Source organism: Schistocerca nitens, chromosome 2 (genome assembly GCF_023898315.1).
Source record: "Schistocerca nitens isolate TAMUIC-IGC-003100 chromosome 2, iqSchNite1.1, whole genome shotgun sequence".
In the NCBI taxonomy this organism is placed as follows: Eukaryota; Metazoa; Arthropoda; class Insecta; order Orthoptera; family Acrididae; genus Schistocerca; species Schistocerca nitens.
This window is the reverse complement of record NC_064615.1, coordinates 601,943,519-601,971,385: the sequence shown is the minus strand read 5'-3', so window position 1 is coordinate 601,971,385 and position 27,867 is coordinate 601,943,519. Positions and strand designations below refer to the sequence as shown.

The 27,867-nt window shown below is 44.7% G+C and overlaps 1 protein-coding gene across 1 annotated transcript in view; it reads right to left on the bottom strand.

The window, feature by feature from the left end:
- The window catches only part of LOC126236682 (uncharacterized), a 51,185-nt gene extending 23,668 nt beyond the window's left edge, over window positions 1-27,517 (bottom strand). Inside the window, exons 1-3 of the mRNA XM_049946171.1 lie at window positions 27,390-27,517; window positions 19,772-19,864; window positions 4,928-5,075 (exon numbers count right to left, since the gene is read on the bottom strand). Coding sequence (XP_049802128.1) covers window positions 4,928-5,075; window positions 19,772-19,864; window positions 27,390-27,486 — 338 coding nt within the window. The 5' untranslated portion in view covers window positions 27,487-27,517. The remainder of the gene's footprint in view (window positions 1-4,927; window positions 5,076-19,771; window positions 19,865-27,389) is intronic.
- Between the last annotated feature and the right edge of the window lie 350 nt (window positions 27,518-27,867).

Sequence of the window (27,867 nt, the reverse complement as noted above, 5' to 3'; positions counted from 1 at the left end):
TTACCAATCAGGAATCAGCATTAGAGAGAGAAAACTAATTTATAGAATCTACATACGAGAAATTGGAATAGTTCGCTGTAGTAATAAAGAAGAAACAGCTAGCATTCAAAAATGGTTACGACAAAGTTGTTACCTATCCCCATACTTATTTAATCTGTATATACAGAAGGCAATCGACAGGATGAGAGAGAAAGTAAACATATGGATAACAATTTACCGAGATAAGGTAGACATGCTGCAACTTTCCTATGATATAGCACTAATTGCAGAAAGTGATGGAGACCTAAAAAATCGTGAACACAGGCACTATTTTTCAGCACGTCCTCATATGTATACAAGCAGGTGTTTTGTTTCACGTGTTGCAAAGTGAACCTGCAACGATGGGTTCCCAGACGTCAGGAAAAAGTGTAATAGTATAAACTTTTTGTCCGGTGGCACACTCTTTCTGACACAGTATAAAGATCTGAAGGAGAGATAAATTTTGCAGAATTGTTCTACTGTTTTAAGTGTGCTGTGATAAATGCCATACGAAATGCTTTACGTAAACGAAAGGGAATTGTTGTTTCACACGAAATACGTTTAGTGCCAGACGTACAACAAGGTGTTGGTCACGTTCTTTCTTCCGAGTAACATCATAAAAATGTCAACTTTATGCTATCTTGAATGTGATAATAACACTTCTGCAAAAAGTGTAAAGGCTGCAGTCCAACCCAAGCCTGTATTACTTTGTGATGTGCTCATTTACGTCCAGGTCATGGCTGGTGACTGCAAGGTCATCACTCGCAGGCAGAACTCTCGCCTATTACGCTCTCCAGGAAAACAGGTTTTCAGCACGCCCGTTAAAAGAAGCGTCTTTGGTTAGTACTTACGTTACTTCTTTCCACATTTGGCGAATATTCTCTTTAAGATAGCGAATCATAAACCACGAAATGAGTTTTTGTTTTTGAGACACTTTACAGCGTCATGGTGTTGAAATACCAAATTACAAGGAAACTGACGAATATGCAGTTACTCAGATAAACATAACTCCGTTGAAACTGCAGTACTTAATACAGCAGTATTACCTCAAAATGCTTAGCTGTAAACTGGCGACTTTACGTCACCTCTGCGTAAAATACTACTGTGTCTTTGAGATAAGTTAAGTGATCGTTGCTGTGAGGGAAGACAGCTGAAGATGAGAATTTGGACGAATGGCCTAGGTACATATTGCAACGGACGAGCTGCGACAGAAGGGCTGATGATACACCGAACTAAGAGAGAGTTTGTAAAATGTTGGTAGTTGGTTTATTTATAGATGTTGACGACAAATTATAATTAGAGATTAAGGGTTAAAAATTTGGCCAAGGGCTACGATGCCCGTCTATGACCGATTTGTGCTGCTTTGCAATGGAAGGAACAGAGGCGCAAGACAGGTGCTATTATGGTGTGCCGTTACTGTACTGTTTGAGTGTCACACAATCCAGTACAAAAGGAAACTGTTGTCAGTAGAGAAGCAGTAACAACACAATGCTTCGGTCAGGAGCGCTGAATGAATTGGAACGTGCAGTGGTCACTGAATGTCATCCGAGTAAAAATCCATCAGGGACGTTTCGCCCCTTCTAAAGACGCCAAGTTGGTGAAGTGACTATGAAGCAGTAACACGAAAGAAGAACTACAGCCAAAGCAACGCCAGACAGATCCCATGTACTGACGGACGGGGAGATACCGGCCACTGAGGAGGATGGTTGTAAAAATTGCATTAAATCAGGGTAAGGAATAACCCGTGAGTTCCAAAGTGCTACTAGCAGTTCAGATAGCACAATTACTGCTCGTAGGCAGTTAAAAAGAATGCGGTACAGTGATCGAACAGATCCTCACACGCAATACATTTCTGTAGTTGTCGCTAAGCGATGCTTGATGCGGCGTAAAGACCGATGCCACTGGACAGCAGATGACTGGATTGAGTGATATGGAACGATGAAAAACCCTGCGTCCTATGGCAGTCCAATGGTAGGGTGGTTTACCTCGAAGAGAACGGTCTAATGACACACAGTCAACAGGGACTTAGAAATCATCGTTCTTGTGGAAACACAACTAGCTCTTTAAGCGCATGCAGTGTTCAGTGCTATTGGCAAGGGATTTCAGATTGATTCCGAACTCTGGATTTCCGGAAGGCTTTTGACAGTACCACACAAGCGGCTTATAGCGAAATTGCGTGCTTATCAAATATCGTCTCAGTTGAATAAAATGTTCTGGGGTTTCCAACCGCGTCAATTGCTTAACTGGGACAGTTTAATAAAGGAAGCTATTGAAATAAAAATTACCGCAAACACTCTAAATAGAGACGGTGACTTGCAGCTCAGGGCTGCGTGGAATCCAGCGATCGCGTGGTTGAAGAGGGCAAATCGAACGCCGACTCAAAACATGCCCATATATGGCAATGTCAGTGGCACCGGTGACGTCACAGCCGGCAGCTAGCGTATATAAGAGCGCACCATCAGCTCACTGGCAGTCACACCACTTGACAATGGCGAAGGAGTGCTTGGCCGAAAGCTCGTGTAGTTTTAAGCAATTGACGGGGTTGGAAACCCGAGAACATTTTATTCAATGTTATCGCCGCGAGACTCTGGATCCATACACTGTCTCAGTTATATGACTGGATTCGTGATTTCCTCTCGGAGAGGTCACGGTTCGAAGTAATTGACGGAAAGTAATCGAGTAACACAGAAGTGATTTCTGGCGTTCCCCAAAGTAGTGTTATAGGCCCTTTGCTGTTCCTTATCTATATAAACGATTTGGGAGACATTCTGAGCAGCCGTCTTAGGTTGTTTGCAGATGAAGCTGACAGACAAAAGAAAAAGTGGAGGTTGTCTGTAAATTACGTAAAAAGGAAATGACTGAGAAGATGACATGTGTTTCACTAGAAATATGCCAAGCCTTCGATGCAGTACATTTGTTTTCACGAGGAAATGTAAATGGAAACCTTTTGTCGTAACGAAAGTGCGAAGATTTATGGACTAAAAAGGGCATCAGAAGATCAACACAAATTTCAAAACGATATAGAAAAGATATCTGTATGGTGCGAAAACTGGCAGTTGACCCTAAATAACGAAAAGTGTGAGGTCATCCACATGAGTGCTGAAAGGAATCCGTTAAACTTCGGTTCCACGATAAATCAATCAAATCTAAAGGCCGTAAATTCAAGTAAATACCTAGGAATTACAATTACGAACAACTTAAATTGAAGGAACGCAAAGAAAATGTTGTGGGGAAGGCTAGCCAAAGACTGCGTTTTATTGGCGGGACACTTAGAAAATGTAACAGATCTACTAAGGAGACTGCCTACACTACGCTTGTCCGTCCTCTTTTAGAATACTGCTGCGCGGTGTGGGATCCTTACCAAATAGGATTGATGGAGTACATGGAAAAAGTTTAAAGAACGGAAGGATATTTTGTATTATCGCGAAATAGGGGAGGGAGTGTCACTGAAACTATACAGGATTTGAGGTGGACATCATTAAAACATAGGCGTTTTTCGTTGCGACGGAATCTTCTCACGAAATTACGATCACCAACTTTTTCCTCCGAATGCAAAAATATTTTGTTGGCACCGATCTATAGAGGGAGAAACGATAACGATGATAAAATAAGGGATATAAGAGCTCATACGGAAAGATACAGGTGTTCGCTCTTTCCGCGCGCTGTAAGAGATTCAAGTAATGGAGAACTGTCAAGGGGTTCGATGAACCCTCTGCCAGGCACTTAAATGTGATTTGCAGAATATCCTTGTAGATGTAGATGTAGATGTAGGGTTTGGGTTTGGCGAATGTCAGGATAGTCTTACGCACCATAATGTCTGCTGCCAACAGTGACGTGCGTAGGAGATGGTGTTACAATATGGGGATGTTTTTCCTGGTTCATGTGTGGTTCCCTAATTGCGCTTAAGGAAACGCAAAATGCATATGGACATGAACGAAATTTACAACATTTTTTACTTCTTACCGTAGAGATACAGTTTGCAAACAATGGTTATTTATTTGTTAGCAGAGTCCCGACCTGAACCCAATAGAACACCTTTGGGACGAGTTACAACGTCGACTTGGCTATATATCCCAGCTCCCGAAACACTACCTTCAGATGCGGCTCTTGAGGATCAATGTGCTGCCATTTCTCCTGAGACATTCAGACACCTCTCTGAAAGTCGAGTCACCAACCGAATTCAAGACGCTATCAAGACGAAGATTGGATGCAGCGCGTACTTATGTCCACTAATAGGTGTCCGGTTAAGTTTGATCAAATAGTGTATGGTCTGTGGTACTAGTGCCGAATGACTGCTGAAGGGGCACATCTAGCGACCATCATCGTGAGTAGCGTTCTCCGCTCATTGCATTTGTGAACATTTGCACTGAACACGTCTGACGTGTTCGGTGGGCTGTGGAGCAAAAACCTTTTTCTCCTAAGATAGCAGGTTTAACATTGTGCAATTGTTTTTACTAAGAACAATACCCTTAATCGTTTTAGATTGTCATCTGACAGCCTCTCATGTTTGTAAGTCGAGAGGACGTCTATGGGCTACAAGCAGCTGTGACGTATCTGAAGATGACAACATAATTCAAAACTAGAATATTTATAAGAAAATATGTCGGAGTTATTGGTTAAATATGTATTCCTTAGTGGAAAACAAGAGACAATGGAGTAAGGTCAGCAAGGTTCGGACAGAGTAACACTATCGTTCATTATAAAATATAAATAAAAGAAAATGGGACCTGACAGACGAAAGAAAAAGAGGAGACTATCTGTAAATTACGTAAAAAGGAAGTGACTGAGAAGACGACACGTGTTTCACTGGAAATATGCCAAGCCTTCGATGCAGTAGATTTGTTTTCACGAGGAAATGTAAATGGGAACCTTTTGTCGTAACGAAAGTGCGAAGGTATTTTTCACGTACCTGACGTCTTTGACGATGACGTCGCTGAGGCCGTGGACGAGAGAGTTCTTGATCAGCACCTTGCCCTCCACGTCGCCCTGCTGGTACTCCAGCAGCATCTCTCGTACTAGGAACGGGTCACTGGCAGGGGCACCCAGTTCAGGAATACCTACGGCATTAGAGAGCAAGGTAAGTATATCATGTGTGCTCACCATTCTCCTTCTCATGATTAGAAAGCTCCGTAGACAGGAACAGTTTCGGTGTCGAACAATAACAGCAGAGGTGCCACGTGTAAGGAACATTTCCAAGCATATGAGAACCACGAATGAGGCAGGCCAGATTTATGTCGCCATCCGCCGGCTTGGTCCCCTGTTTTGAGAATATTGTACTTTTCATAGTCTTCATGAAAGCGGGCTGTGAAGTTGTTATTTATATGTGCGATTGACCAGTTACATATGTTAGGTCAATCACAAGCGAGAATAGTACCCCGCGTGAACGCAAAATGGTTATGTACAAAGCTAATGTACAGTGTTCGCTTAAAAATGATACACGGTTTGAAATAGGCCAATTACAATGTAAAAAATTCAAATAATAGTGGAAAATTCTTTTTTCACCCTTGCATTATACTGGGCACTTGATTCGAAGACGTATTCCTATAAACATGAGTAAATTTTCAGGAAGCAAGTATACACTCAGTAACACCACGTTTATGCGCCACACGTATGTCCTAGGCGAGGTTCGAACTCACTACCTGAAATTTATAGGATCTGAAAGTCTGCCTCACAGGATTAGCGACAATCGTCGTGATTAGTATCTAAATGAAATCGAGCCGATGGTTAGGGAATCCTAAACATGAAATGGAGTCCGCAGCTCGTGGTTGTGCGGTAGCGTTCTCGCTTCCCACGCCCGGGTTCCCGGGTTTGATTCCCGGCGGGGTCAGGGATTTTCTCTGCCTCGTGATGACCGGGTGTTGTGTGATGTCCTTACGTTAGTTAGGTTTAAGTAGTTCTATGTTCTAGGGGACTAATGACCATAGATGTTAAGTCCCATAGTGCTCAGAGCCATTTGAACCATGAAATGGAACGTCTACGTTTGCACGATCAGCCCTTAGCAAAAGAACTTTCAGAAAATCGTAGAATATTTTAGTCCTGCGTAAAATACCATACTGGATAGAAAAAATTCCTCTAGAACTGAAGACAACAATAAGAAATACTAAATATGAGATTTCACGTTTAAAGGTGCATTTGAGAAGCTTGAGTGCTTGGATGGTATAATCGTTTGATTTCCACACTATGCATGTTGTTAGTATTGTAAGTATCGCGTATTACGAAGATACTGAAGCGGCTGAAAACGAATGAGACACCAGATTTTGAAATATTTCCGACTACTGTTACATTGTGTGCACTGTACCTATTTATCTTCCTATCAGTGAACAGTCCTAACTGTTATAAAAAGAGAGCAGCTCACTGTTTCTTATCAGCCCGGATGTCCGCCCATGTTAACGCACCATTTCCGGGACTCGGTGAGGCGATACTGACCCGTATAGAAGCCTCTTCACAGACGAACGACGAGGGCTGGTGAGCCGCCCAGCCCCGGTGTGGTTTTTAGGCGGTTTACCACATCCCACTAGGTGAATACCGATCTGGTACCAAAGTCCCGCCGGCCGAAGTGGCCGTGCGGTTAAAGGCGCTGCAGTCTGGAACCGCAAGACCGCTACGGTCGCAGGTTCGAATCCTGCCTCGGGCATGGATGTTTGTGATGTCCTTAGGTTAGTTAGGTTTAACTAGTTCTAAGTTCTAGGGGACTGATGACCTCAGCGGTTGAGTCCCATAGTGCTCAGAGCCATTTGAACCATTTTTGAACCAAAGTCCCACTCAGAAACACGGGCGCGTTTCCACACATGCACATAGGAGCAGCCAGATGAGGTACACAGAGATTTCGTACTGATGACCTTTGATGTTTAGTCTCTTTAAACCCTTAGTCACCAACAGCATCACTCTCTTTCGAACGTCAATTTATGACAGATAATAGTGCCAATAAAGACGATTGCTACAGAACTTCCGAGGCACACGACGTTTGGAGAGCTAGTGATAGTGTATCATACAGGTCTACTAGAGTTGCGGTGAAAGGAAGAAACATCCTTTTTTAGTGATAGCGTGTGATGAGCGGAAGTAAGGCCGTGTTATGAGAAGTTTAGGGTGAGAAAAGTGCAACCAAAAACACTGTCCCTCCAGTAGGTGTGGCGCAGTGGCTAAAAGAGCTGTTTCTTGGTTTCGATTTTGAAAGGAATAAGCTCTGTCTCCGAGCTTCTTTTCTGTTTGGAGTTGCAGCGATGGCTTACATACATACACTGAGGTGACAAAACTCGTGGGATACATAGCAATGTCGTGTCGGACCTACTTTTCCCCGACGTGGTGCAGAAACTGGACGGGACATGGACTCAACAAGTCGTTACCGAAATCCTGAACTATGCTGCCTCTAAAGCCGTCCGTACTTGCGAAAGAGTTTCCGGTGCAAGTTTTTGTGCACGAACTGACCTCTCGATTGTGTCCCATAGATGTTCGACTGATTCATGTCGGGCGATATGGGTAGCCAAATCATCCACTCGAATTGTCCAGAATTTTCTTCAAACCAGTCGCGAACAATTGTGGCCCAGTGACATGGTGCATTGTCATACATAAAAATTCCATCGTTTTCTGGGAACATGAAGACTAGGAATGGCTGCAAATGGTCTGCAAAACAGCCGTTTCCAATCAATGATCGGTTCAGTTGGACCAGAAGGCTCACTCCATTGCATGTGACCACCACATTATTGCACAGTGGCTTGTTGACAAATAATGTCCATGACTTTGTGGGGTCTGCGCCAAACTCTAAATCTAGCATCAGCTGTTACCAACTGAAATCGGGACTCATCTGACCAGGCCACCGTTTTCCAGTCGTCTAGGTCCAACGGATGTGGTCACGAGCCTGGGAGTGGCGTTGCAAGCGATGTTGTGATGTTAGCCAAGGCACTCGCGTCGGTCGTGTGCTACCGCAGCCCGTTAACGCCGCATTTCGCCCCACTGACCTAACGAATACGTTCGTCGTATGTCCAACATTGATTTCGGTGGTTATTTTAGTCAGTGTTGCTTCTACTGACAACTCTACGCGGATACGTACATATCGCTATCCCATGACTTTTGTTACCTCATCTTAAATAGAAGAATAAAATGAAGTTTTAAGTACATTAAGAGCTTGTATAAGGAGCTGTCAATTAAAAACGACACAGATGGGAAAACAGTAAGTAAACTATTCATTAATTCAAAAGCAATCACCGTAACTGTCAATACATTTACGCCACTGTGAGTGAAGACAGTCAACGCCTTTATGAAAAAATGTTTGCTGTTGCCTTCGCAACCATGATTATACCCAGACTCCCATCTCTTAGAACGAAGCAAATCGACGAGCACGAATGTTTTTTTTCTTCAGGGCTACAAAAATATGAAAATAGCATGCACTCTTGCGTCTGCTAGAGTCCTTCTGCCACGTAAATGCAGAGGCGGCATTCTTACAAACACGTAGTGGCTGGTTCAAATGCCTCTGAGCACTATGGGACTTAACATCTATGGTCATCAGTCCCCTAGAACTTAAAACTACTTAAACCTAACTAACCTAAGGACATCACACAACACCCAGTCATCACGAGGCAGAGAAAATCCCTGACCCCGCCGGGAATCGAACCCGGGAACCCGGGCGCGGGAAGCGAGAACGCTACCGCACGACCACAAGCTGCGGACAAACACGTAGTACCCACGCACTCACAGAGTAATAATGTAAAGGGTGAGAGAATGCCCGAGTAAAATTGTAGATCAGTTTTATTATACTGCGGAAGCTGGGACATCTTGTAGACTTAGATTTATGTCTACCTAGCGAGGTGGCGTAGCTACTGAGAAACTGCTATCGTATTTGATAGGTGCAGGACTCACAGTCGTCCACTAAGTGTGATGTAGGACACAAAATCCCTAGGTTCAATATACGTATTTTGATTACTATTAACGATTTTATGTCAATAGGCATTCATCGTAAACATTCTCGCTCTGGAAAGCGCTGTTGCCGGATTCGCAGGCGAACTCGACGCCTGCTGAGTATAAATGGAGACACACTCGCAGGAAGCTCGTGACAGGGGCAGAGGTTCTCATTTCTCTCTATATGGATCATTGGCAAGAGACATTACGCTAGTAGTATGGTTAAATTGAGAATTTTGGTCTGACCGGAGGTATACTAGGATAGTCAGTGCATTTGGAGTGGTCACGAGTCCACATGGCTTCGTGGTCAGAGTATCTGCCTAGTAAGGCAGGAGACCTGGGTTCGACTCCAGGTTTGCCACAAATTTTCAACTTCCCCATTAAAATTCCGTGTGGCTAGGGCCTTCCCGTCGGGTAGACCGGTCGCCTGGCGCAAGGCTTTCGAGTGGATGCCACTTCGGTGACTTGAGTGTCGATGGGGATGAAATGAGGATGAGAAGGCCAACACAACACCCAGTCCCTGAGCGGAGAAAATTTCCGACCCAGCTCGAAATCGAACCCTGGCCGTTAAGTATGACATTCCATCGCGCTGACCATCAGCTACCAGGGGCGGACAACTACCCCCATTAGTTTCAATCAATGCCCGCTTGCAGCCAATGTCTGTAATTCCTTTGAGTCATATCTCATTCTTTCGATTCTCATTTGCTGATTCCGTTTCCAAACGTCGATCCTAGACGATGTGACGATATCAATTGGTCTACGCAGGTAACTAATCTTATCGTAGCTTCTGTCACAAATATCTCTTCGCAACGTCTTATAATATCCTAAAATACCTCCGTACTCCCTGACTGGCTACAAAACCGTCTTATTTCTCTCCGATATCGCTACAGCAGCTGCAACTAACATTTTACTGCAGGAGATAACTTCTGTATAAAATGTCACTAATCATTTCAAGAAGCGGGTTCAACTATTCACAGGAGATATTAGGCGTTTATATTTATATTTACAGATTCTGGCTGATGAGTACAACTACTTAACAGATATCTGCAATAACGAACTCACTTACTAACGTGGCAACTACGTGAGCGCATTAAATCCAAATGAGAGCAGTTCTTATGCTACAAACTGGGCACTGCGACCTGAAAGCACCCTGACAGATTTTTAACATATACCACTGTTTTGCCTTAAGGTCGTATTGTAGGCACTGGCTAAGCTGTAAGATACTATTGAAAACTCGTGTCACCTACCATTTTCCAGCCAACACGTGAAGCATTCTTTTGTTGGTACAAAATGTGTCAGTCACCTCAGCTCACAAGACGATAGCCTCCTGAAGCGAGAAATGACTGCGATACTTTGTATGCGCTGTAAACTGTGGTGCCTGGTGTTAGGGAGTCTCCACTCTCTGTCGCAACGCAGAGAACACGTTCGCCTTGACATGTCTGCGTGGTACTCCACCGCACCGCAGGCAATGCTCTCAGCCACACTGGCGGCCATGGGCTCGCGACCATCCACAGCTGGGAGACCGCCCGAGGCTTTCACCTCGTGCTCGGAGTCCACCGGCGAGGTAGTGGCTTTACACGAACTGTCTCACCACAGGAGGTTCCAGATAAGCTCGACTGTGTCGTCGTGTTAGCTGTTTAAATTTGGTATTCATTTCATTGTAGCTAGACGCTTCAACGCATGTCTAATGACGGAGGCTGAGAAACATACGGGACATATTTGGATGAAATCAAGAGGAAAAATAGTATTACAGAGGTGGAAGGAAAAAAAATCATAAATCAGAAACCACAAGCTCGGTGTAACTGCTATATGAAATATCAACAGGAATCCAAACAAAAACGTTTGGTTTATCAAGAATAAAACTGCACAGAAAGATCGCCTTTGGTCATAAATATTCATGATTCATTTCATGAAGTTATGGGACGGCAATTTACACAAAATTACTGTAATTTTTACGGTATTTTCCTAAGCTCTCGGCTCGACCAGCTTTGAAAATCTGAGTGATACATTTATCCGTTTCCAAAATACAAAGGTTCAAAGGTAACCTACTTGCACATGTAAAACACGTAAGTAAAATCCGGTGTGAAGCGAAAACATATCACGGAGAAACACGTTGTAAACTGTCCCCATTGTCATCATATGGATTCTGGGAACCCCATATTGAAGTACTGAAACAAGCAAAAGTTTTTTTGGACGAAAAATCCTGTCTCAGGCGTATAATTAGTTTTGCGTTGTTTCAGTTTCACGTAAGTAAATTATCAATATTTTACTGACCAATACGTTTCGTGTAATATGACTAAAACGCCCTGCTGCAGCAGCACTTCACGTTAGTTGTCCTGTACGAATCTCATCATCTACGTAACTATTGCGACCTATACCCGTTCGAACCTGCTTACTGTATCCAAGCCTTGGTGCCTCTCTCTACAATTCGCTCCGCTCCATTACCAAGTTAACTATTGCTTGATGCGTCAGGATTTGTTCTCTCGACCTACTCCTTCTTTTAATCAAATTGTATGATAAAGTTCGTTTCACACCAGTCACATTTAGTACCTCTTTCTTATTTACTGACCCACCTATATAAACTTCAGTACTGTTTTGTGGCACCACATTTCAAAAACTTCTGTGCTCTTCATGTCTGTTCGGTTTGTCTTCCACCTTTCACTGACATGCGAGATCGCACTCCACAAATACTTCCAGGAAAGACTTCCTATGATTTAAATTTGTATTAGTTGATAATACATGTTTATTTGTGAGAAAAGTATTTCATGCTGTGATCAGTCTACGTTTTAAATCGGCTTCTGCCATTATCAGTTATTTTCCTTCGCAAACAACAAAACTCGTCTACTTCTTTTAATGTCTATTTCTTTATCTAATTCCTCCAGAAACACTTGAGTTAAGTCGGTTAAACTCTTTTTCTCTTGTTTTAATTTTCTCGAGTTTCATCTGAAAACACCTTGTCAATACTCTCCACTCCATCTGGGTGTCCAAATCCCTTTCTGTCTCTGACAAAACTACACCTCAGATGTTAAGTCCCATAGTGCTCAGAGCCATTTGAACAAAATTACAATATCATCGGCAAACCTAAAAGTTTTTGTTTAATCTCTGTGAACTTTAATTTCTTCTCCAAAATTCACGGTGGTGTCCCTGTTAGCTCAATGTACTGCTTGCTTACTGTAAAGATGGAATAACATAGCGAATCGGCTGCCACACTGTCTCAGTCTCTTGTCAATTGCTGCCTCACTATGCTGTCCTTTCACTCTGCAACTTACAATGCTATAAACAGCGTAACAAAATGGTTCAAATGGCTCTGAGCACTATGGGACTTAACATCTGAGGTCATCAGTACCCTAGAACTTAGAACCACTTAAACCTAACTAACCTAAGGACATCACACACATCCATGCCCGAGGCAGGATTCGAACCTGCTACCGTAGCGGTCGCGCAATTCTAGACTGAAGTGCCTAGAACCGCTCGTCCATACCGGCCGGCAAACAGCATAACACATGACGACACGATCAAGCTATTCTTCTCAGCGCTCAAATCCAATAACGTAGGATTAGAAACAGTCATAGTAATATATACACTCAAAGCAGCATTTTAGTAAAAACAGCTTCCGATTGCAATTTTCAAGGAAAGGAACAACAAGTGTTACATGTTTCCAGAACTAAATCTCTTGGAGCTCTTCTAGATTCGTTGGCTGCCTAGCCGCACCTGTTTCTCACATTTTTATTGCTTTCTCCATTTCACTTTCGACCTCGCCACCACGCGATACCTGCGGCCCTGATTCGGCTCGGTCTGCGGGTACTTTCGCTGTCCGCCACGTGGTCTCCCTGACCCACTCACCTGTCGCGTCGCGGACTGGGCCACCGCGCCACCGCCACTGCAAGCGAATCGTTCGCGTATCCGGACGCTCAGCCGCACTGATTCGATACACGCCGCTTTCCAGTAACAGCCGAGGCACATGGTGGCTACCATCTACCTTACCTTCTTACAAAGTGACAATTATTGAACTATATTAAAAAAACGTAAAATTAGTTACAAACTACGGCGTGCAGACACTTTATTCGACACGTAAACGTCACTACACATATTCGGATTTAGGTCACGACATATTCGACATGCCTGCCATCATTAGCGATGATGTGGCGCAGACGAATAGCGAAATTCTGCATGATCCGATGAAGTGTCGGAACATCGATACTGTCGATGACCTCCTTAATTGCTGTTTTCAGCTGGGCAATAGTTTTGAGGTTATTGCTCTACACCTTGTCTTTATTATAGCACCACAAGAAAACAATCGGATATGTTCAGATCCGGAGAATATAGGGTGAAAAGACTTCTCAATCGCGAAATGCGGACGCTCAGTCCCCCAAATGTGCCAATTTTGCTTATTGACGAAGCCATCTAAATGAAAGTGGGCTTTGTCGTTAAGCCGAACTATACATGCGAGTACTAATTCTCATGATGCCCTGGGGCCAACCGTACAGTTTCAACGTCCTAACGCAAACCGTTCAGAAGCTATGGCGATTTTATTTCGTATAGTTCAATAATTGTCATCCTGTACCTTTAAGCAGTCATGTCTTTCTTCCTATCTCTTATCACTATTGTAACAGAGCATAGTAAGTGAGAAACAGTTTAAATTAAGGCCTAACCGTGACTGTTACCAACATCAATTGAAAAACACAAATATGATAACGAATCATTTTTATTGAACCTCACAGTATACGTTTCGGAGAATAATATTTTCATCATCAGGTGTTGATGGAGATACACTGCCTGACCGAAAGTACACGGAAAGATATTAGTAAAGATCAGTGTGGGCTGTGACCACCGTTCGCCTTTATGACAACTTGAGCTCTGTTGGGAACTCTACCAATGACCAATGGCAGCCCATTCCTTCCCAGGGGTCGATGGCAGTGAACGTAGCGATGTTGGACGCTGGGGTGTGGAGCGTAGTCGACGTTGTGCTCCATACGGTTCAAGTAGGATGCTGCTTTACTATAGGGAGCATTGTCATGCTGATACAATCATCGTTCCGGTAAGTTCGTCTACTGTACGCAATATGCAACGCTGTAAAATGGGCTCATATCCTACCGCAACAAGGGGACCACACTCTAACCACGAAAAAGACCCAATTATCGCAACGCAACCTCCTCTGTACTTCACTGACGGCACCACACATGATGGCAGGTAACAAGTTTTGCATCACCCCGTTTTCCAAAACTCCAGAAGATAGGCGTTGACTGTGGATATAGTATCACAGAGACAGTGCCTTCGACTGTTCAGAGATATCACTAAACCCACCCTCCGGCCGAGGTGGCCGAGCGGTTCTAGGCGCTACAGTCCGGAACCGCGCGGCCGCTACGGTCGCAGGTTCGAATCCTGTCTCTGGCATGGCTGAGTGTGATGTCCTTAGGTTAGTTAGGTTTAAGTAGTTCTAAGTTCTAGGGGAGTGATGTCCTCAGCAGTTAAACCCATAGTGCTCAGAGCCATTTTTTAAACCCACCCTAAGATGTAACGAACAATGCACGAGCAGAGCCTATTAGACGGAGGAGGTCTGACAGCCGATCAGTTCCAGTCATTCCACCAGGAAGGAGGTAAACGGCTCGTGTTGTCTGTAGCTTAACCATGCCTAGACGATCAATACCGCGGATCGATCGCGTTCGCATTGTCACTTTGTGCCAGGAAGGGCTCTCAACGAGGGAAGTGTCCAGGCGTCTCGGAGTGAACCAAAGCGATGTTGTATGGACATGGAGGAGATACAGAGAGACAGGTACGGTCGATGACATGCCTCGCTCAGGATGCCCAAGTGGATGACCACTACCTACGGATTATGGCTCGGAGGAACCTGCCAGCAATGCCACCATGTTTAATAATGCTTTTCGTGCAGACACAGGACGTCGTGTTACGACTCAAAGTGTGTGCAATAGGCTGCATGATGCGTAACTTCACTCCCGACATCCATGACGTCCATCTTTGAAACCACGACACCCAGCAGCGCGTTACAGATGGGCTCAAAACATGCCGAATGAACCGCTCAGGATTAGCATCACGTTCTCTTCACCGATGAGTGTCGCATATGCCTTCAACCAGACAATTATCGGAGACGTGTTTGGAGGCAAACGGTCAGGCTGAACGCCTTAGACACACCGCCCAGCGAGTGCAGGAAGGTGGACTGACGTACGCCGCTGGTGGTAATAGAAGGCGACGTAACAGCTGGTGGTAATAGAAGGCGACGTAACAGCTGTACGATACGTGAATGCCATCCTCCGATCGATAGTGCAACCATATCGGCAGCATAGTGGCAAGACATTCGTCTTCATGGACGACGATTCGCGCCCCAGTCATGTACATATTGTGAATGACTTCCTTCAGGATAACGACATCGCTCGACTAGAGTGGCCAACCATGTTCTCCAGACATGAACCCTATCGGACATGCCTGGGATGGATTGAAAAGGGCTGTTTATGGACGACGTGACCCACCAACACTCTGAGGGATCTACGCCGAATCGCCTTTGAGGAGTGGGACAATATGGACCAACAGTGCCTTGATGAACTTGTGGATAGTATCCCACGACGAATACAGGCATGCATCAATGCTTGAGGACGTGCTACTGGGTGTAAGATGTACCGGTGTGTACAGCGGTCTGGACCACCAACTCTGAAGGTGGCCGTGCGGTTCTAGGCGCTTCAGTCTGGAACCGCGTGACTGCTACGGTCGCAGGTTCGAATCCTGCCTCGGGCATGGATGTGTGTGATGTCCTTATGTTACGTTTAAGTAGTTCTAAGTTCTAGGGGGACTGATGACCTCAGATGTTAAGTCCCATAGTGTTCAGAGCTATTTGAACCTCTAGCAGAAACACATACGCCGGCTCCAACCGCCGTTAGATCCTTCGTAAAAATTTCGACTGAATTTATTTCAATCTTAAGCCATCTTTCGGTACCTGTTGTTCTTTGTATTAGTGCGTGGATCTCTGGTTCTTTCACAAGGCAGCTACGATAATTTACAGTTACGGCACTGACTGTTATTATGAATACCCTTTTCCTGTGTTAGCCCTGCACCCTTTTAGATTGACGACGTTTCTGTTGTTTCCCGACACCCTCTAACTTAGAAAAAGCCGCCAAGTCCCCACCACACAGACCCGGTAGCCCTAACAGCCTCCTGCGTGTAGTGTAGTGGGCCCCTCATGTATGAAGCGGATCCCGTAACACCATCACTCTACGGTGCAAGTCAAGAAATCTGTAGTCTACTACACGGTCGCAGAACAGCATAAGCTCTGATTCTGACCCTCTATTCGGCTCTTTACCAAAGATGCGCAATAGATTTTGTCGACAGTGCTGAGCTCTGCCTCATTTGGCAAGCAAGCCTGGCAGTCTTGACCAGCTAACCACCCGAAACTAGACAGAACCTCTTCCGATCCAAAGCGATACACTTAATTAATATCGACATGAGCCACCATATGGCTGCACTCTGTGCTCTTCAAGGCTTCCAGAAGCACCCGCTCCACATCTGAAATGCCTCCACCCGGTATGCACACAGAGTGCACACGGGATTGCTTTCCCTCCTTGGCAGCCGTATCCCTAAGGGGCCTCATTACGCGCCTGATATTGGAACTCCCAACCATCAGTAATTCCACCCCTCAGTGAATGCCCAGGCCGAGAGACTTTCTCTGGAACAGGGCGAGCGATTGCATCCGGCTCAGTATGTCTGTCAGCCCCAGATAGCGCCTGAAACCTGTTGGTTAGACGAAGCAGGGAGGTCTTTCGATCCCCCCCCCCCCCCCGCACAAAAGTCGATCCCCCCCTCCTCCCCACAAAGAAATATTTCGTTGCCTGCCACACTTCGAAACCGCGGGTGAGGAGTCATCCTCAGTGCATGCAGTAACCGGGACACTGACAGTAGTTGAGCTATCAGGGAATACGTGGGATGTGCTGGACATCGGATCAACACGTTCGCTCCCCCCCCCCCCCCCCCCCCTCCCCACCTCCCTTACAGCGATGCCCATTGGCAACAGCCTCAATCTTCACGATCGAAGCCAGCATCGCCTGGAACTTTGAGCAAAGAGTCGCCAACCCAGCTCGCATATGAACGCAACAGTAATAATCCATATCCACACTAAAGAAAACAGAACCGCAGACTAAACACTAATCAAAACGCAGAATTGAGGTTACTGTTTCTTTGAATAAGAGCGTCATTTCCTATTCATCTCACTGCACATTTTCTTCAGTTATCTTTTGCACTATACTGGAACAGTTCTTTCTATGTATGTTCCAAGCTTTATAGAGCTGTGTTACTTGCCAGTGATACATCTGCGAAAGTTACTTCTTTTGCACAACAGTGTACATTGGACGTCGGTACTTACTAGTAAAATCGTTTTCGATGTGGGCGCAATACTAAGTGACACGCATTACATTGTCGATTTTACTATTATAAAGCTTTTGTTTAGAAGGAACCCGATAGAGTGAGGAACTAAGTCCTAGGCATAATGTTCTTCAGATATTTCGAAGATGCAGTTCGGCCCCTCAGGCACGAACTTAGATTTGTTGGGCTATGCGTTTCCATTAAAGACCGTAGACGATATTGATGGAAACAGTCGTAAAACTCGATGGGACCAGCTGTACGAGTCGCCTGGTGAGGTGGTTAGCCTTGAGAGCTGAGGCCGGCGAGCGCTCCACTGCTGGTGTGGCGCTGGTGTCGCAACGGCTGACCGCGTTGGTCCCTCTCTTCACAGCTGTGTTCCTCTAGTCAGTCCCTCCATTCAAATCACGGATAATGTACGGAAAGAATGAGGGTCTATTTGTAACTCATGCAATCAATGTAAACGACTTACCTTGTCTATTCTGCAGGCAGTTGAATACTATGTGGGGAAAATGGAAGCAGTAGTTACAGCGAGACGCAATTTATAGCCTGAATTTTTTAAATATTTATAGCCACGAGAAGGAAGATCAAAACAAGAAAGCGTAAGAGGTGAATCCGTAGATGACTGAACACGCCATCCATATTGGCTAACAAAGCTGCTAGTTCAAAGATGATTTCTGTAAGACTGACTTACAATGAGGTGACAAATGTCATGGGATGCCTCCTAATATCGTATCGGACCTCCTCTTGTCGGAAGTAGTGCAGCAAGGCGACGTGACATGGACTCAATAAGCCGAAGGAAGTCCCATGCAGAACCATTGAACCATACTACCTCCTTATCCGGTCGTAATTTCGAAATTGATACCGGTGCAGGATTTTGTACACGAACTGACCTCTGGATTATGTTCCATAAATATTCGATGGGATTCATGTCGGGCGATGTCAGTGGCCAGTCATTAGCACTAACTGTTCAGAATGCTCTTCAAACCAATCGCGATCTATTGTGCCCCAGTGACATGACGCATTCTCATCCACAAGAATTCCATCGTTGTTTGGGAACATAAAGTCCATGAATGATTCCAAACGGTCTCCAAGTAGCTAGACATCCAGAGGATCCAGTCATGTAAACACAGCCCACACCACTCTGGATCCACCACCAGCTTCCACAGTACCTTGTTGACAACTGGAGTCTATGGCTTCGTGGGGTCTGCACCACACTCGAACCCTACCATCAGCTCTTACCTACTGAAATCGGGAGTCATCTGACCAGGCCACAGTTTTCCAGTCGTCTAGGGTCCAGCCGATATGGTCACAAGTCCAGGAGAGGCACTGCAGGCGATGTCGTGCTGTCGCAAAGACACTGGCGTCCGTCTTTTGCTGCCGCAGTGCGTTATGCCAAATTACGACGCACTGTCGTAACGGATACGTCCGTCCTAAGTCCCACAGCACGTGCTATACAACTGTTGTATAGCGCATGCTGGATGCTGGCAAAGTTTCGTTATCATGCTGTATATTGCATACATATTGAGTAAAAGTGTCTGATGTGATACCAATTGGTCATCACAATAGAAGCAGACAGATAGAAACTAACAACAAAAGCCGCCCATACTGTCGCAAGCCATCAGGCAGCGTTATGCTTAAAACAGCTATCTAACTTCTGGAAAACCATCTGAAGATAATCCTATAAAGGCTCCAAAACCGGTTCATGGAATGAATAGATAACTATTTCAAAAAAGCTTCTGTAAATATCTACTACATCTTTTTAAGATTTAAATGGCTCGAAGGTTTTGCTTCAGTTTGGATTATCCTCACCTCTCTATGGGAGCGTTATTTATACTGATGTAACACTCACTAAATACAAGGCCAAGTTACTTTCTACCGTCTTACGACCGACCCTGGCGTGTGCCTCAGCCACTGTAAAGATAAAAGTTTTCTTAACTCACACTTGTACATTTTGCTGAGAGATGTAAAGATATCATCTTTGGCGTGTTTTGGTGTACATGCCTATGATAAGTAAAAATTACAGTGTGCCACTTGTTTTATATTGAGATTCATCAAGTTAAGCTTCCAACTCTTAGTATCACTGCAGTGTTTTAAAAAAATTAAAAGCTTGTTTGGGAAACATTAACGTATATATCGCACTTAATTTTTGTGTGAACAAGAACAGCAGTTACAACTCTAACCGCCTTAGTTATACATGCATCAGTTAGGTACTCCAAGTTTCGGAAGCTTAACTCATTCCTATATAGTCAGCTTCCAGATCATATAATGCAGTTACCATCTCTAAAAGAACCCTTGTGTCAGTAACTTCCAATAAATTTAGCACTAGCAAAATGAGATAATTTCGACGTTTTGGTAAATTACATTAGTAAGAGGAACGGATAAAAGAATTTTCCCAGATCTGTTGGAAATAAAATATCGCTTCAGTTACACAGTTCCCATTACAGACACGACAAATTTATAAACTGCAATTACAGGTAAAGAGGAATTCTATACTCACCATCCTTTGATTTGCGGACGGTCTCCATAATCATCTGCCTGATGCACTCATTCAGATTGGGGTCATTCCTGCTGCAAGTCTTGATCCAGGAGGCTGAAAATAAGCAGACGCAGCCATTTCAGTGATGTGACAGTCTACTTTTCAGATGAGTGTTGCGGGACAAGAATCAAATCAGCACCATGAACAGAGAGGGTGACACCGATGGTCTGCGGTTGCAACAACAGTGGCAAACGTCCAGAGTACGTCACGTCTTTTAAATATTTAGGCTCATACTAAAAATTGCTATGGGACAGGATGAATACGTGAAATCAGTATTAGGGACAGAAAGAGAAAGATTTGTTGGTAGGGTTCTTGAAATGTGCAGTGCATCTGTGAAGGAGATCGCGTACAAGAAGGTTGTGGGACCAATTATACGGGGTGAAGAGTATTTAAACCGACAAACTCTGGGAGGTTGTAGGGGACATCAAAACAAATGTTTTTCCCTGTCGTTTTTTCGTATGAGGAGTATTTAAACCGGTAGAGAAAGATTTCTCTGGCGACAAATTAATTAAACCAACAAAAAAGTCCAGAGGGGACATATCTGGGGATCGATTAGGCCATGGTACAGGACCATCTCTGCCAGTCCACATTTCTGGGAACCGTCGGTCCAGGAATCGACGCACACGACGACTGAAATGTGCCAGCGCCCCGTCACGTTGGAACCACATGCGTTGTCTTGTAGGGAGCGGGACGTCTTCCAGCACTTCTCTGGCAAGAAAATAGTAATAGTGCATGCCATTTAATGGCCTAGGTAGCAGATACTGCCCAATTAAACAGTCCCCAACAACACCGACCCACACATTAACGAAGAACCGCACTTGATGAGCCCTGGTAACTGTGGCATGTGAGTTATCATCACTCCAAACATGCGATTTGTGCACGTTGAAGACTCCATCACGCCCGAACGTTGCTTCATCGGTACACAACACAGAGGATGGAAATGTAGGATGCATTTCACAGTGTCCCAGGTACCACTGCGAAAACTGTGCTCTTGGTGGATAATCAACTGGTTCCAGGTTGTAGACACGCTGTAAGTGAAATGGACGTAACAATTGCTCCCAAAGGACTGTTCCTACATTCGTCTGATTCGTCCCCATGTTACGTGCAATTGCACCATTGCTGACTGAAGGATCCCGCTCCACATGCTGCAAGACAGCTTCCTCAAATTGCAACGTTCTTACCGTGCGACGGCGTCCCTATCCAGGTAATCTGCTAAATGAGCCGGTCTCACCCAGACGTTGGCACACAGCAGCAAAGGTCGTATGATGCGGGATACGGCGGGATACGGCGAAACCCGTTGTGCAGCTCGTCCGTTGTGGTGCGCTACGTAGTACGCACCAAGCATGTCAGTGTACTCACTCTAGGTGTATCGCTCCATTAGTAAACAGAGACAATGCACTACTACACTGGTGGACAGCAGTTGCCTACAACTGAAGAGCATAATACGCCCTTTAACAACTGAAGATCGTTGTACGGCCTCTAACAACTGAAGAGCGTAATACGGCCTCCACCGGTTTAAATACTCATCATAGGAAATACTTTTAACCCTGTAGAGTATTGCTCCAGTGTTTGGCGTCCCCTTTAAGTAGGCATAACAGCAGACATTGAACGAATTAAGAAATGCACTGATAGAACCTAGCAGGTCGACACAGCCCATACGAAAACGCAAAGAATTGCTAGGGGAATTTACATCAATCTCTGGAGGAAGAGCGACGGTGTTCTGTTAAAACCACGTTGAGAATAATCTGATAAAAACTATCCGGACACAGCTATGTCTCGGGGACCGAGCACCAAATGTCACGGGAGTTGGACCCTCCAGAGTAGCAGTGACAACAGAACAGTTCGGTCTGGAGAGCTCAGTGACTTTCAACGTGGACTAGTCATTGGACGTCATCTGAGTAGCAAATACAACAGAGACATTTTACCCAGTTTGAAGCTCCCCAAGTCGACAGTTGGTGAAGTGACTGTGAAGTGGAGACGCGAAGGAACTACCGAAGCGACACTCAGACCTGGCAGACGTCTTGTACTGGTGGACAGGGATCGTCGAGCATTGAGGAATATGATTGTACAGATCGCTTAAATTCGAAGGAAGGAATCACTGGTAAGTTCCAAAGTGCTACCAGACGTATAGGTAGCACAACGATTGTGGACAGGCATTCAAAAAGAACTGAGTACAATGGTTGAGTGGCTCCTCGTATGGCACACGTTGCCTTAGACAGTGCCAGGCGACGCACGAAGTAGTATAAAGAGCGATGTCACAGGACGGTGGACGACTGGAAGCGGCTGAACTGGAGTGATGAATCGCCCTATGACCCGTGGAAATGAGATGGAATGATGTTGGTTTGACGTATGTCTGGTGAACGTTACCTGCCACAATGTGTGGTGCCTGCAGTGAAGCATGGAGGAGATAGGGTTAGGGTACAAAGATGTTTTTGTGGTTAGAGTGTAGTCCCCTTATTGCGCTTAAGTAAAACCTAAACGAGGAAGAATCTCATTTTTCACCATTGTGACTGCGTACAGTAGAGAAAAAGATGAGAGACGACGATTATTTGTATCAACATGACAATACACCCCGTCATACAGCAACGTATGTGAGCCAATGATTTGTGGACAAAAACATTCCTGAAAACGGATTGGACTGCTCAGAGTCCCTACCTGAACCCAATGAAAGGCTTGAGTCAGAACTTCGACTTGGCTCCAGACCTAAGCGTCCAGCATCACTGTCATCTCTAGTTTCGGCTCTTGAGGGAGACATTCACATATTGAAAATGTTCCCAGCAGAGCTCAAACCGTCGTAAAGACGAAGGGTGGACAGACTCCATATAAATGTTGGTGTACGAATACTTTTGATCAGATATTGTATTTACAGAAACGACCAGCCATGTTAGCCAAGGGCGCTAACGCACTGTTCTCTGGACTCGGGTAGGCGCGCCGACCCCGGATCGAATCCGCCCGACGCATTAACGACGAGGGCAGATGTGCCGGCCAGCTTTCACGTGATTTTTAGGCAGTTTTCCCACTAGGTGAATACTGGGATATCCCACCTCAGTTACACGACTCGCAGACATTTGAACACGTTCACACTCTTTCATAGCTCACACTAGACGCAGACAGATGGGGTACACTAATTCCGTCCTCCGGGGGGAGAGGGAGGGGGGAGGGGGGGACGGCGTGGCGACAGGAAGGGCATCCGGCCACCCTCCGCACTAACATCGCCAAATCCACAGTAACAAGGCCGACCCTGCGCTGAAGTGGGACAAAGGCCCTAAGAAAATGATGACTGTATTTAGGAAAACGGTATTCAAGGAAGACTTTGTGATAACTGCGATGCCTCTATCGTAGGAATTTTGAGACCAAAGTGAGATATTAGGGCGCTTACAGAGGAATGTAGATAGTCAATTTTTCATCGCCCAGTGCATGAATAACAGAAAATCGCTAAGAGTGGTGCGAAATACCCTTCGTTACGCACTGTACAGTAGCTTGCAGAACAAGCCATGAGCTGTTAAGGTATGTAATACTGTTACAAGATTACCGTTTATCCGTGGTTAAGACTCACTGTAAAACGTGTTAATCAACCATTAAACATCCGTGAAGCATAACGTCTGCAATCTCGTGCTGTTCTGAAGGTCTTATCATTGCCATTTTACGCAACAAGCTAGAGGATCTGGTGACTCAGCGCAGCTGTGTGTCGAATCGAAGTTCTAGAAATATATCTTGAAAATGAGACTAAGAAAGTATTAAGTGCTAGATCATTTACATTACCGTATGTGATCCTTGTATCCATCAAACGTAACTTTTACTTTGTTTTATTTTAATTTTATACACAGACCTCGACTGTTATGTAGTGGAAAAGGTATTAGTCATGTATTAATTGTACTTGATAGTCATTTTTGTATATGTACGTACGTCAGAAACTTCGGGTATTTGACACCTAATTGCAGATATTTTACAACGGATGTCGCAAAAACTAACAATTAGATTCAAATGAAAGAACTGTTTGTCGTGTGTAATGCATCACTACTTTTACCGTGTTATACTCAGATGGCATATTTATCACATACCACAATGTCAATGACAATACAGGGAAGCTTTTAGACATATATCCGATCGACAGAGCCGCATAAAACAAGCTAACGTTGTGTATTGAACAGCCAGAAATCGATAAGTTGTTTAAAAAGCGAAGGGATATATATGTGGATATACACTGCCGGAAGAAAATACCATACCTCGAAAGACTACGTCGCCTCGCGCGCAGAAATGAGGCCCTACTTTCAACTATAGCTCCTTCATTCAGAGACAAGACTGGAGACGTATTAACATCCTTCTAAATTCTCTTCATGCCGACATGACCCGAAATCATAGTATCTTTGCATAAAACCACATTAGGTGCTGTAGCGGATTATAGTATATGGATCACACAACGAGATACATCCACTATGTGTTCAAAAGTATCCGGACACCTGGCTGAAAATGACTTGCAAGTTCGTGCCGCTCTCCATCGGTGATGCTGGAATTCAGTATGGTGTTGGCCCACCCTTAGCCTTGATGATAGCGTCCACTCTCGCAAGCATACGTTTAGTCAGGTGTTAGAAGGTTTCTTGGGGAATGGCAGCCAATTCTTCACGGAGTGCTGCGCTGAGGACAGGTATCGATGTCGGTCGGTGAGGCCTGCCACGAAGTCAGCGTTCCAAAACGTCCCAAAGGTGTTCTGTAGGATTCAGGTCAGGACTGTGCAGGCCAGTACATTGCAAGGATGTTATTGTCCTGTAACCACTCCACCACAGGCCGTGCATTATGAACAGGCGCTCGATCGTGTTGAAAGATGCAATCGCGCCATCCCCGACTTGCTCTTCAACAGTGGGAAGCAAGAAGGTGCTTAAAACTACAATGTAAGCCTGTGCTGTGATAGTGCCACGCAAACCAATAAGGAGCGCAAGCCTCCTCAATGAAAAACACGACAACATCATAAAACCACTGCCTCCGAATTTTACTGTTGGCGCTACACACGCTGGCAGATGACGTTCACCGGGCATTCGCCATATCCACCCCCTGCCATCGGATCGCTACCTTGTGTACCGTGATTCGACACTTCACACAACGTTTTTCCACTGTTCAACCGTCCAATGTTTACGCTCCTAACACCAAGCGAGGCGTCGTTTGGCATTTACCGGCGTGATGTGTAGCTTATGAGAGTCACTCGACCATGAAATCCGAATTTTCTCGCCCCCCGCCTAACTGTCATAGACTTTCAGTGGACCCTGATGCTGTTTGGAATTCCTGTATGGAGGTCTGGATAGATGTCTGCGTATTACACATTACGAGCCTCTTCAACTGTCGTCGGTCTCTGTCAGTCAACAGACGAGGTCGGCCTGTACGCTTTTGTGCTGTACGTATCCCTTCAGTTTCCACTTCACTATCACATCGGAAACAGTGGACCTACGTATGTTTAGGAGTGTGGATATCTCGCGTACAGACGTATGACACAAGTGACAACCAATTACCTGATCACGTTCGAAGTCCGCGAGTTCCGCGGAGCGCCCCATTCTGCTCTTTCACGATGTCTAATCATTATCGAGGCCACTGATATGGAGTACCTGGCAGTAGGTGGCAGTACCGCGCACCTAATATGAAAAACGTATGTTTTTGGCAGTGTCCGGATACTTTTGATCACATAGTGTAAATGGATAAAGATACATCCAAGAAAAATTTGTATTACCTACGGTCACGGCTAACCTATATTATTCTAAAACACGTAAAATGGAAAGTAAAAATGACGAGGAACATGTAATAACGAATACTTTACTATAGAGTTACCTGAAGGTCCAAAACAAAGCTATACAATTGTTTAAATTTCTACGTTCAGAGTCACTACCTAGAAATTTCAAGTGCTCTTCAGTGACAAAGTCATCACAACTTGGAGTTTCATTGAATGAAGGATTTGTGCTGCCGTTGCAAGTTTCAAGCTTAAATTTGAAAACTAGTGTAAGTGTAGAGGTAATTATGGCTAAATAAAATGTTGAATCGGTGAAACTTTGACATAATGCATCCTATTTTTTCTCTATTTAAAATAATTTTCTTCATTCCGAATCTAAGTAGATGTTGAGTTCTCCAGTCCAGTCCACAGGACTTGTTAATGTGCAATATAGTCTAAATCAAACTGGTCCCAGGTTAACTAGCTGCAGAGCAATTAATGGTGGTATTAGAGTAGGTGGCTCTTTGAGCCTGTCATCTTTAAATATAATTTTTCGACAAGGTGATAAAGAAGGTATTGGCTGGTAGTCATTATGAAAAGGGGGACGCAGAAACGAAAATCATTTGGAATTCTGACGATTCGGTTCTGCTGGAATACAGTGAAAATACCCTGCAGAAACTTTTACATACACTTAACGTGGCAGACAAAAACGAAAATGTGATCATATCCACTCATAAAATCAAGTGTCCAACCACATCTGTGGAACCAGTTAGATGCAAACTGAAAGTGAATGGTTCAAATGGCTCTGAGCACTATGGGAGTTAAGAGCTGAGGTCATCAGTCCCCTACAACTTAGAACTACTTAAACCTATCTAACCTAAGGACATCGCACACATCCATGCCCTAGGTGGGATTCGAACCTGCGACCTTAGTGGTCACGCGGTTCCAGACTGAAGCGCCTAGAACCATTCGGCCACACCGGCCGGCTAACTGAAAGTGAAGGGAAAAATTATTCAGCAAGTAACGATATTTAAATATCTTGGTATTGAACAGCAAAGGAAATGTCGAAAAGAAAGTTGGAGAACAAGTAGCTAAAGCAAACAAAGTGGCAGGGTGTTTAAATGATACTGTCTGGAAAAACAAGCGTACGAGAAAAAGATGCAAAGGCAAGAATATGCAAAGCAACAGTTAGAACAGTTATGATATAAACAGTTGAGGCAAGACCGGAAACATAAAAAAACAAAGAAACTTTTGGAATACAGGGAAATGAAAATTCAGCAAAGGATTACAAGGAAGACACTGGAAGGTTGAGAGATAAGTGAAAGAATTAGAAGGGGATGTGAAGGGGACTCCACTAATGAGTGGACATGTAAGAGAAACGTGAATAAGCGGACAATTAAACAGCATGAATGAATGGAAGGTTGTGAAAATCGTAAAAAATAAATCACCAGCTGGTAAAGGAAATCTTAGCCACCCAAGGAAAAGATGAAGTGACAAACTGAGGGTAGTCTGAGAAGTATTGAATAAAACAGGGTTTATCCTAGGAAGAAAGGAAGAAGAAGATAGTTTAAATCATGTTTTATGTCAATCTTATGACGAGTTTCGGTCTATTAAACCATCTTCAGGTTTTCAAGTAAAACACAGGACTGTTTCAGTTGTAACGACGTATATGAGCTGACGCCAGCGGTAACAACCGTTCTGTATTTCAGTTGCACATCTGTAGACCGAAACCGGTCATAAAATGTAAAGAAAACATGATTTAGTTTGTACTGTGCATATAACGAAACAAGATCATTGGCTTCTCCAGTTATAGAATGCTCCTTTCTGTAATCACAGTTAAGTAGTTTTTACAGTATGAGAGTGGGTGAGACTAGAAGGGGAACTCACGCAGTTTGGTGATGAGCCGCTCCGGACCTCTAGGAGCGGCAGAGGCGGCGGTGGCGGCAGCAACCAGCAGGAAGGCGAAGAACGCGGCGGTGGTCATGGTGGCGGCGGCGGCGGCGCAGGGCGGAGTGTGTCAGCGGGCGCCTGCGCGCCGCGCCTTATGTATACCTGTGCGCGGTGGGAAGCCTACCCAGCAGGCGTCTCGAGGCCGAGTGTGCTGGCACTTCTGATAGGCGCTCTTCTGAAACGCAGTTAAAACGTACAATTGCTTCTTACGTGAGTGACGACATAGTCGAGTCCCTGTGCAGATACTCAGAGGACGAACGACGAATATTCCCACTTCCTTTTACATCCTGGCTTGCCATACTTACAGCGCACGGTATTTCGGAAAAGTCTAAGGTTTCTTTATGTGCACACACCTCTCGTAACTCTAACATTTCACAAGAAATAAAAAGATTTGGAACATAAATATAAGGATACA